Below are 11,731 nucleotides of genomic sequence, written 5' to 3'. Positions count from 1 at the left end.
TCCAGGGTGTCACCCATCCTCTGGAACTCCCTGCCCCAACCCATCAGATTATCACCTACTCTCCTCTCCTTTAGGCGCACCCTGAAAACCCATCTCTTCAGGGAAGCCTACCCCACCCCCTGCTAACTTGCTGACCTCCTCCACTCTTCCTACCACTCCATCCCCCACAGCTATCTCCTCCTGTGCCACCATCCCCTCCCTCCTAGATTGTAAGCTGGAAAAGCAGGGCCCTCGATCCCCTCATGTTTTGCATTGTATTGGTATTGTTCTGTCACATGTTCTGTCCCCCTTTGTAATGTACAGCGCTGAGCGAACTATTGGCGCTTTATAAATACTGTATAATAATAATAATAATATCTTTCAGAGTGGAATCCTCGGGGATGATAATATTGATGTTAAAGAAGAGTATAAAGAGGAGGATGAGGAGTATGGAGTGATGGAGGAGTTTTCAGAAGGACACAAGGATATGATGGAGCCACCTAATACCAGGAACCCACCAGAGAGATGTCCCCGTCCTCTGTATTCCCGGGATTCCACACAGGAAGGTCACACCATCCCTCACTATTACAAGGTTGGTGGGATGGAGAATCTAGAACATGGACTTGAGGAGAAAATATGTGGATTTTTCATATAAGCTTATATATTTTTGTAAAATTTCTCATTTTCTTGATTTAGAGTGGAGATCCAATCGATATAGAATTTGAGGTGAAAGCAGAAGAAGAAGAGGCGTATGTGAGGGATGATCAGCAGTCTATGGAGGAGGATGGAATAACGGGGACATTTATAGAGGAGGACACTCCTACAGAGATCAGCACAGGTGGGTCATGAACACTAAATCCATTCCTCCACCCATACTGCTCACTGATTGGTCCAGAGTAGGGCGGGGACTGGGTGATATCAGCCTGTAATCCCCTGGTCACTTTCCTGAGCTGTGTTCCCCGTCCTGTATTCCTGGATTTCTCTCCGATAATCTTCCTTCTCTGTGCTGCAGACACAATTTATGTCTCATTTCATTTCATTTCACCATAAGTGTTCCTAGACCTAGGCACCTGGGGTGTGTGTCTTGGGTGTCCTTCCTCATGTCCAGATCTATTAGGATCTCTGACAGAACATTTCTCCCAGGGTTCCTTGCTCTGTTATCTGCTGGCTGTGCCGGGTGGAGGGATATGTCTGTAGTGTCTCAGACCCAAGTCACTGAGTGCAGTCTCAGGAGATGGGAGGCAGCGGTGTGGGATCTCTGCAACTTGTCTACAGTAAACATTTAATCTTCCACTGATTACTGAATATGAATATTATGAGCCCTGACCCCTGCACTATATACTCTATGATGTACATTACATCCTCCTGACCCCTGCACTATATACTCTATGTTGTACATTACATACCAATGACCCCTGCACTATATACTCTATGTTGTACATTACATACTCCTGACCCCTGCACTATATACTCTATGTTGTACATTACATACTCCTGACCCCTGCATTATATACTCCGTGTTGTACATTACATACTCCTGACCCCTGCACTATATACTCTATGTTGTACATTACATACTCCTGACCCCCGCACTATATACTCCATGTTGTACATTACATACTCCTGACCCCTGCACTATATACTCTATGTTGTACATTACATACTCCTGACTTCTGCTCTCCCCCTCCCCCCACTGCTATATATACACATAATATGGATTCTCTTTTGTTACACCCATTTCCTCCCAGCTGGACATTTTATATCGGATGATGTGATTGGAGCACAGACTTTTACATGGTGATAATAATGTGATAACATCCTCCAACTTTGGACCCTTAACCTCCCTGGCGGTATTCCCGAGTGTAGCTCGGGGTAACATTTCAGTACCAAAAGCGGTAACCCCGAGCTACACTCGGGAATACCATGCGGCACTGCTCCGGCAAGTGTTCTTCACTTACCTTACCCTGCGCTCCCACGATGTGTCCCCTGCAGCGTCCCCGGCCATCTCCTCCGGCCGATGCCGGCATCCGGCTTCTGTGTCCTGTCCCTGTGACGTCGGGACGTACGGGCGCCGCCGGCGGCGGGAAATTTAAAAATTTTAAAAAATGTCATTTTTTTTTTTTTACATTTTACATAGTAAAACATTGCTGTCTCAACCAATTTCACATACATATTGTCCCTAGTGCTTTGTCCGGCGCCCTGCCTGCATTTTGTCTGTTCTTTCTGCCTGGAAACTGAGAAACGTCCATGGCGTCCAAAAAGCGTCCCTTTAGGTCAAAAGCGGTTTAGATCAGCTAGAGAACAGCGATAGTAAATCAGAACCACTTGCAGAATTGAGTGATAATGATTGGTGGGGGAAATTCATCATCAGACACTGAAAACGATTCTGCGACTGAGCTCAGTGATGTGCGAACTTGGCGCTATATTTCACATTTCAGTGTTTTTGGTTTGATTATATTATTGAATTAAATTTTTTATTATTTTTATATTATTTTTATGATTATTTATTAAATTATAATTTATGATTTTGTGTTTCAAATTTTATCATACCCGGGATGTTTACTAGACTCTTGTTCGGACAGATTTCAGTGAGTTTTTCCTAAAAATTACAGCCTACAATAAAAAAAATACATATTTCCATGCAAAAAAATGTACCGCTTTCAGCACCAAAAATCTGAAATAATCATACCGCCAGGGAGGTTAAACAGAAAGTGATAATGAGGGAGGAGTCAATACCCCAATGATGGTGGTCTTCAGGATCAGTCCAGTCTTCATCTTGGTTGTTCTCCCCCCATCCTCACTCTCTGACCTCTGGTGGGGCTCAGCCCCGCTGTTCTTCATGACTAAATCATGGACTAAATAAGGAAGTGCAGTACTTCTTGTGTTGGGAAGATGGCGATGAGTAATAGAGGGGGTGGGGACCCTCGTCCTATAATCCCCTCATCACTGTCCCTCCTATAAAAGACAGTTCTGGTTGTTTCCTCACTCTCTGACTAAGGTCCATGAATAAAGAAATGACCTGGTAGGAGATCAGAGGAGCCATTTCCTAGTTCCCTTGAGGGTGGAATTGTAAGCTCCTCAGAGACCAAGCTGCCTGATGTGGGCGGAGTCCTGGTTTGGGGGAACCAATCAGCTCCTGTCTAGTAATCCTCTTTGTCTTTGTATTTTAGTCCATGGCCGGGAGATGAGGAAAACCTCCGAGGATTGTCTCACTTTGTCTCCAGACTGGAAAGTAGAAGATGAGGACATCACACAGTATAGTCCAGGAGAAAACCCGGCTCCCTCCAATGTCCATCCGGCACCACCCAGTGTAGATGGACCATCGGATTCCTCGTATCCTGAGGAACCTCAGACTGTGCAGGATCGGGCCGGCCTTCCAACAGGGAAGAGCCTCTCCTGTACTGAGTGCGGGAAGTGGTTCTATTATAAATCTCATCTTAATTTGCATATAAGATCTCACACGGGGGAGAAGCCGTATTTCTGTCCAGAGTGCGGGAAATGTTTCCATTATAAATACAATCTTAAAGTTCATAAAAGATGTCACACGGGGGAGAAGCCATATTGCTGTTCTGAGTGCGGGAAATGCTTTTCACAGAAGTCACATCTTTACACACATCAGAGATCTCACACAGGGGAGAAGCCATATTCCTGTCCTGAGTGTGGGAAATGTTTTGGATTAAAATCACATCTTGTCACACATGAAAGGCTTCACACAGGGGAAGTAATTTATTCCTGTCATGTGTGTGGAAAATGTTTTACACAGAAGTTTAATCTTTACAAACATCAGAGATCTCACACAGGGGAAAAGCCATATGCCTGTCCTGATTGCGGGAAATGTTTTTCACAGACGTCCATTCTTTCTAAACATCAGAGATCTCACACAGGGGAGAAGCCATATTCCTGTCCTGAGTGTGGGAAATGTTTTTCACAGAAGTACCATTTTTCTAGACATCAGAGATCTCATACGGGCGAGAAGCCATATTCCTGTTCTGAGTGTGGGAAATGTTTTTCAAGGAACTTCAATCTTTCCATTCATCAGAGAACTCACAAAGGGAAGAAACCACTTTCCTGTCCTGAGTGAGGGAAATGTTCCTCACTGAAGTTCTGTCTTCCTGTACATCTGGGGTCCCAGACAACCCTGGAGGTGTATTAGTGCCTTGAGTGCGGGAAATGTCTTCTAGATGAATGTTGCTGGACATCCCAGCTCTCATGTGGGGAAGAAGCACACCCTGATATACACCTCAGATATACTCCATGGCTGATCTTCATCATGGAAGAAACAGTCCATAAGGAGATCAGAGGTCCCCAAAGACATGGATGAAGTGTGGGACCGGGTCGGTCATTGATGGCAGGAGAAGTTTTCAATGTATTTTCCATCAATGGAAGACATTCCAGCAGCTCAGATGTGATCCTAATAACATTGGTTCCCCCATTCACACAGGAGGAATGGACATGAACTCTCACTGAGGGAATTGCTATACAAACATTCTATGAATAGACCCCCAAATGTCAGGAGACGTTTCTATAAAGACGGGAAGTATGGAGCAGAGAAATGAATAGACCTCCCAGCAATGTTATTACCAGGCTGCAGCTAGGGGGAGCTCTAATGTCACCCCAGCAGAGTGATCCCATATAGCCCACATTAACCCTCTCACTGCCAGAGCTGTTTCTGCATGATTTTGCACACATGGGAAAATGCAGATTTTGGTCCTGAAGATGAGATAAACCCCCAAACATCTATTCTGTGACATCAGAGGCCCTGGAGAATAAAATGGTGGTGATTGTTAAGGTGTTCCCCGTACACAGATTCCCCTTCATATCCGCCTTTATTTCCTCCTTTCCCCCATTTTCCATGTTGGGATCTTTTCTACAATACTTTGTTATAATAATGGAACACGTTGTGTATTGTATTGTACACCAATAATAATGACTCCGCCCCCACATTCCAGACAAGGGATCTTCCTGACCAATCGGATTTCTTCCTTTACTATTTCCTGATTTTTATGCTTCAATCTTGTTAAATGTAAAATTATAATAAAACATTTATTGAAGAAAAACTATTGTGTGTGTCGGTGCAATGAGGGCAAACTTCAATATAGAACATTGCTCCTCGGTGACACCTCACACCCTTCAATAACGGCGCAGAGTGCGGGGGTCAGCCGTATATCATATACAGCCCACCATACAGAGTGCAGAGGAGGCTGTAGTGTGCCCCCCCTCCTGATCCATACCAGGCCACATGTCCACAACATGGGGGTCACCTTACCAGGAGGATTCCCCCAGGTATAGCACCTTGGCTGGTGGCTGCGGGGATCTGTGGGTGGGGGTCATATTGGATTCTGGAACCCCCTTTAATAACAAGGGGCCCCCATATACCGTCCCCCCATGTGAATGAGTATGGGGTATATAGTACCCGACAATAGCACCAGCCCAATGACAGCTCCCTAAACTGTCATCATCTACATAAGTGAAGGGACAGGGATGGTGGGACCTTATTACCAAAATGTGACCAGTGACCATATTTGGTCAGTGATGTCACTGCTATCCCCGCCCCCTTCCTTACATGGCAGGGATTCCCAATGACATCACTGATTCCTGGGGGTGTGGCCGCTGTACCCATCCATGTCTTCCTCAGGCACCAGTGACAGCGGGAAGCTGTTATATATAGAAGTGGTAGAAATGTCTCTTCTACATGTGATGATCGGCTCCTGCAAAACACGGGACCGGAACAGGCAAAGTTTGGTTTGTACTGTCGTCTCATCCCTACTCTCCGACAACTAAACCCAGAGATCATCCCAAGTGGTCAGTGTAGTGGTCCCTTACATTGGTGACCAATGGGAGAAGGACCCCTTATATCAGTGGTCAGTGTAGTGGTCCCTGACATTTGTGACCAATGGGAGAAGGACCCCTTATATCAGTGATCAGTGTAGTGGTCCCTTACATTGGTGACCAATGGGAGAAGGACCCCCTTATATCAGTGGTCAGTGTAGTGGTCCCTTACATTTGTGACCAATGGGAGAAGGATCCCCTTATATCAGTGGTCAGTGTAGTGGTCCCTTACATTGGTGACCAATGGGAGAAGGACCCCCTTATATCAGTGGTCAGTGTAGTGGTCCCTTACATTGGTGACCAATGGGAGAAGGATCCCCTTATATCAGTGGTCAGTGTAGTGGTCCCTTACATTGGTGACCAATGGGAGAAGGACCCCCTTATATCAGTGGTCAGTGTAGTGGTCCCTTACATTGGTGACCACTAGGAGAAGAAGCTCCTTATATCAGTGGTCAGTGTAGCGGTCCCTTACATTGGTGACCAATGGAGAAATGGAGGCTCAGGCCGCAGAAATGGAGGCTCAGGTCACAGAAATGGAAGCTCAGGCTGCAGAAATGGAGGCTCAGGCCGCAGAAATGGAGGCTCAGGTCGCAGAAATGGAGGCTCAGGCCGCAGAAATGGAGGCTCAGGTCGCAGAAATGGAGGCTCAGGCCGCAGAAATGGAGGCTCAGGCCACACATAAGAAGGCAGAAATGGAGGCTCAGGGCACACATAAGAAGGCAGAAATGGAGGCTCAGGGCACAGAGAAAGAAGCTAAAGCCACCCACCAAAAGGCAGAAATTGAAATACGCGGCTGCTCGGCGTCAAGGCCCAGCCGCATTTATGTGTACTGTCAGTGTGAAGAGGTTATAGTGGTTCTAAAGTTTTCTTTGACATTAACGAATTCTAAGGTAAAAAACCTTCTGTGTCCCAGGATCCTCCCCGGCTCCCTGTGGGCGGGGTTACTTGCTCTGCAGGCAGGGGTACTGCTCCTCTCGTGTGCTCACTCATCAATGCCCAGGACCAGGTGGGGGTTAATGTGAAAGTCAATGGTTAGGCAGAACCCCGGCTTACAGATGAGTTGTACACCATGTGCAGCTGTGTAATATACATCCCATGTCACTACACACCTTCCTCATTGTATGTAGCATTAGGAGGGACACACTGAGCCCATGTTCTCTCCACCAGCCCAGCGATACCTCTGCCACCTCACTACCAGTGACAGAATGGGGTCCCCCTGTACACCTAGGATGTATCTCATGTGTTCACTTCACTTCACTCCTTCAGCTCTCCCATACCATGTGGCCAGGTACATGAGATCTCCATACCATGGGTTTGGTCCCAGATACTTCCGGGGAACTGACCACTAGGAGATAGGCAGAACACCAACCCCCTCACTCCCAGTGACAGAATGGGGTCCCGATATACACCTAGGACGTATCTCATGTGTTCCCTTCACTTTACTCCTTCAGCTCTCCCATACCATGTGGCCAGGTACATGAGATCTCCGTACCATGGGTTTGGTCCCAGATACTTCTGAGGAACTGACCACTAGTAGATAGGCAGAACACCAACCCCCTCACTACCAGTGACAGAATGGGGTCCCCCTGTACACCTAGGACGTATCTCATGTGTTCACTTCACTTTACTCCTTCAGCTCTCCCATACCATGTGGCCAGGTACATGAGATCTCCATACCATGGATTTGGTCCCAGATACTTCTGAGGAACTGACCACTAGGAGATAGGCAGAACACCAACCCCCTCACTACCAGTGACAGAATGGGGTCCTGCTGTGCACCTAGGACATATGTCATGTGTTCACTTTAGTCCTTCAGCTCTCCCATACCATGTGGCCAGGTACATGAGATCTCCTTACCATGGGTTTGGTCCCAGATACTTCCGGGGAACTGACCACTAGGAGAGAGGCAGAACACCAACCCCCTCACTACCAGTGACAGAATGGGGTTCTGCTGTACACCTAGGACGTATCTCATGTGTTCACTTCACTTCACTCCTTCAGCTCTCCCATACCATGTGGCCAGGTACATGAGATCTCCGTACCATGGGTTTGGTCCCAGATACTTCTGGGGAACTGATCACTAGGAGAGAGGCAGAACACCAACCCCCTCACTACCAGTGACAGAATGGGGTCGTGCTGTGCACCTAGGACATATGTCACGTGTTCACTTCACTTTACTCCTTCAGCTCTCCCATACCATGTGGCCAGGTACATGAGATCTCCATACCATGGGTTTGGTCCCAGATACTTCTGGGGAACTGACCACTAGGAGAGAGGCAGAACACCAACCCCCTCACTCCCAGTGACAGAATGGGGTCCTGCTGTGCACCTAGGACATATCTCATGTGTTCACTTCACTTTACTCCTTCAGCTCTCCCATACCATGTGGCCAGGTACATGAGATCTCCATACCATGGGTTTGGTCCCAGATACTTCTGGGGAACTGACCACTAGGAGAGAGGCAGAACACCAACCCCCTCACTACCAGTGACAGAATGGGGTCCCACTGTACACCTAGGACGTATCTCATGTGTTCACTTCACTTTACTCCTTCAGCTCTCCCATACCATGTGGCCAGGTACATGAGATCTCCGTACCATGGATTTGGTCCCAGATACTTCTGGGGAACTGACCATTAGGAGAGAGGCAGAACACCAACCCCCTCACTCCCAGTGACAGAATGGGGTCCTGCTGTGCACCTAGGAAGTATCTCATGTGTTCACTTCACTTTACTCCTTCAGCTCTCCCATACCATGTGGCCAGGTACATGAGATCTCCGTACCATGGGTTTTGTCCCAGATACTTCCGGGGAACTGACCACTAGGAGAGAGGCAGAACACCAACCCCCTCACTACCAGTGACAGAATGGGGTCCCACTGTACACCTAGGACGTATCTCATGTGTTCACTTCACTTTACTCCTTCAGCTCTCCTATACCATGTGGCCAGGTACATGAGATCTCCGTACCATGGGTTTGGTCCAAGATACTTCTGGGGAACTGACCACTAGGAGATAGGCAGAACACCAACCCCCTCACTACCAGTGACATAATGGGGTCCTGCTGTGCACCTAGGACATATCTCATGTGTTCACTTTACTCCTTCAGCTCTCCCATACCATGTGGCCAGGTACATGCGATCTCCGTACCATGGATTTGGTCCCAGATACTTCCGGGGAACTGACCACTAGGAGAGAGGCAGAACACCAACCCCCTCACTCCCAATGACAGAATGGGGTCCCGATGTACACCTAGGACATATCTCATGTGTTCCCTTCACTTTACTCCTTCAGCTCTCCCATACCATGTGGCCAGGTACATGAGATCTCCTTACCATGGGTTTGGTCCCAGATACTTCCGGGGAACTGACCACTAGGAGAGAGGCAGAACACCAACCCCCTCACTACCAGTGACAGAATGGGGTTCTGCTGTACACCTAGGACGTATCTCATGTGTTCACTTCACTTCACTCCTTCAGCTCTCCCATACCATGTGGCCAGGTACATGAGATCTCCGTACCATGGGTTTGGTCCCAGATACTTCTGAGGAACTGACCACTAGGAGAGAGGCAGAACACCAACCCCCTCACTACCAGTGACAGAATGGGGTCCCCCTGTACACCTAGGACGTATCTCATGTGTTCACTTCACTTTACTCCTTCAGCTCTACCATACCATGTGACCAGGTACATGAGATCTCCATACCATGGGTTTGGTTCCAGATACTTCTGAGGAACTGACCACTAGGAGATAGGCAGAACACCAACCCCCTCACTACCAGTGACAGAATGGGGTCCTGCTGTGCACCTAGGACATATGTCATGTGTTCACTTTAGTCCTTCAGCTCTCCCATACCATGTGGCCAGGTACATGAGATCTCCATACCATGGGTTTGGTCCCAGATACTTCTGGGGAACTGATCACTAGGAGATAGGCAGAACACCAACCCCCTCACTACCAGTGACAGAATGGGGTCGTGCTGTGCACCTAGGACATATGTCACGTGTTCACTTCACTTTACTCCTTCAGCTCTCCCATACCATGTGGCCAGGTACATGAGATCTCCATACCATGGGTTTGGTCCCAGAAACTTCCGGGGAACTGACCACTAGGAGAGAGGCAGAACACCAACCCCCTCACTCCCAGTGACAGAATGGGGTCCTGCTGTGCACCTAGGACATATCTCATGTGTTCACTTCACTTTACTCCTTCAGCTCTCCCATACCATGTGGCCAGGTACATGAGATCTCCATACCATGGGTTTGGTCCCAGATACTTCTGGGGAACTGACCACTAGGAGAGAGGCAGAACACCAACCCCCTCACTACCAGTGACAGAATGGGGTCCCACTGTACACCTAGGACGTATCTCATGTGTTCACTTCACTTTACTCCTTCAGCTCTCCCATACCATGTGGCCAGGTACATGAGATCTCCGTACCATGGGTTTGGTCCAAGATACTTCTGGGGAACTGACCACTAGGAGAGAGGCAGAACACCAACCCCCTCACTACCAGTGACAGAATGGGGTCCTGCTGTGCACCTAGGACCTATCTCATGTGTTCACTTCACTTTACTCCTTCAGCTCTCCCATACCATGTGGCCAGGTACATGAGATCTCTGTACCATGGGTTTGGTCCAAGATACTTCTGGGGAACTGACCACTAGGAGAGAGGCAGAACACCAACCCCCTCACTACCAGTGACAGAATGGGGTCCTGCTGTGCACCTAGGACGTATCTCATGTGTTCACTTCACTTTACTCCTTCAGCTCTCCCATACCATGTGGCCAGGTACATGAGATCTCCGTACCATGGGTTTGGTCCCAGATACTTCTGGGGAACTGACCACTAGGAGATAGGCAGAACACCAACCCCCTCACTACCAGTGACAGAATGGGGTCCTGCTGTACACCTAGGACGTATCTCATGTGTTCACTTCACTTCACTCCTTCAGCTCTCCCATACCATGTGGCCAGGTACATGAGATCTCCATACCATGGGTTTGGTCCCAGATACTTCTGAGGAACTGACCACTAGGAGAGAGGCAGAACACCAACCCCCTCACTCCCAATGACAGAATGGGGTCCCACTGTACACCTAGGACGTATCTCATGTGTTCACTTCACTTCACTCCTTCAGCTCTCCCATACCATGTGGTCAGGTACATGAGATCCCTGTACCATGGGTTTGGTCCCAGATACTTCTGGGGAACTGACCACTAGGAGAGAGGCAGAACACCAACCCCCTCACTACCAGTGACAGAATGGGGTCCCACTGTACACCTAGGACGTATCTCATGTGTTCACTTCACTTTACTCCTTCAGCTCTCCCATACCATGTGGCCAGGTACATGAGATCTCCGTACCATGGGTTTGGTCCCAGATACTTCTGGGGAACTGACCACTAGGAGAGAGGCAGAACACCAACTCCCTCACTACCAGTGACAGAATGGGGTCCTGCTGTGCACCTAGGACGTATCTCATGTGTTCACTTCACTTTACTCCTTCAGCTCTCCCATACCATGTGGCCAGGTACATGAGATCTCCGTACCATGGGTTTGGTCCCAGATACTTCTGGGGAACTGACCACTAGGAGATAGGCAGAACACCAACCCCCTCACTACCAGTGACAGAATGGGGTCCTGCTGTACACCTAGGACGTATCTCATGTGTTCACTTCACTTCACTCCTTCAGCTCTCCCATACCATGTGGCCAGGTACATGAGATCTCCATACCATGGGTTTGGTCCCAGATACTTCTGAGGAACTGACCACTAGGAGAGAGGCAGAACACCAACCCCCTCACTCCCAGTGACAGAATGGGGTCCCACTGTACACCTAGGACGTATCTCATGTGTTCACTTCACTTCACTCCTTCAGCTTTCCCATACCATGTGGTCAGGTACATGAGATCCCTGTACCATGGG

At 48.4% G+C, this 11,731-nt stretch overlaps 1 protein-coding gene across 1 annotated transcript; it reads left to right on the top strand.

The window, feature by feature from the left end:
- Window positions 1-3,154: 3,154 nt before the first annotated feature.
- On the top strand, window positions 3,155-4,977 carry LOC149461932 (uncharacterized). The gene has a single exon (XM_089677671.1). The coding sequence runs from the start codon at window positions 3,164-3,166 to the stop codon at window positions 4,058-4,060; it is 897 nt and encodes a 298-aa protein (XP_089533797.1). The 5' UTR covers window positions 3,155-3,163; the 3' UTR covers window positions 4,061-4,977.
- The last annotated feature ends 6,754 nt before the right edge of the window (window positions 4,978-11,731 follow it).

The sequence above is a fragment of the Staurois parvus genome, unplaced genomic scaffold, assembly GCF_062004578.1.
Source record: "Staurois parvus isolate SC_StPar_1 unplaced genomic scaffold, SC_StPar_1.0 ptg000191l, whole genome shotgun sequence".
Classification (NCBI taxonomy): Eukaryota; Metazoa; Chordata; class Amphibia; order Anura; family Ranidae; genus Staurois; species Staurois parvus.
This window is presented reverse-complemented; position numbering and strand designations above follow the sequence as displayed.

Coding starts and splice junctions, on each gene's coding strand:
- LOC149461932 (XM_089677671.1), top strand. CDS start 3,164: ATGAGGAAAACCTCCGAGGATTGTCTCACTTTGTCTCCAGACTGGAAA.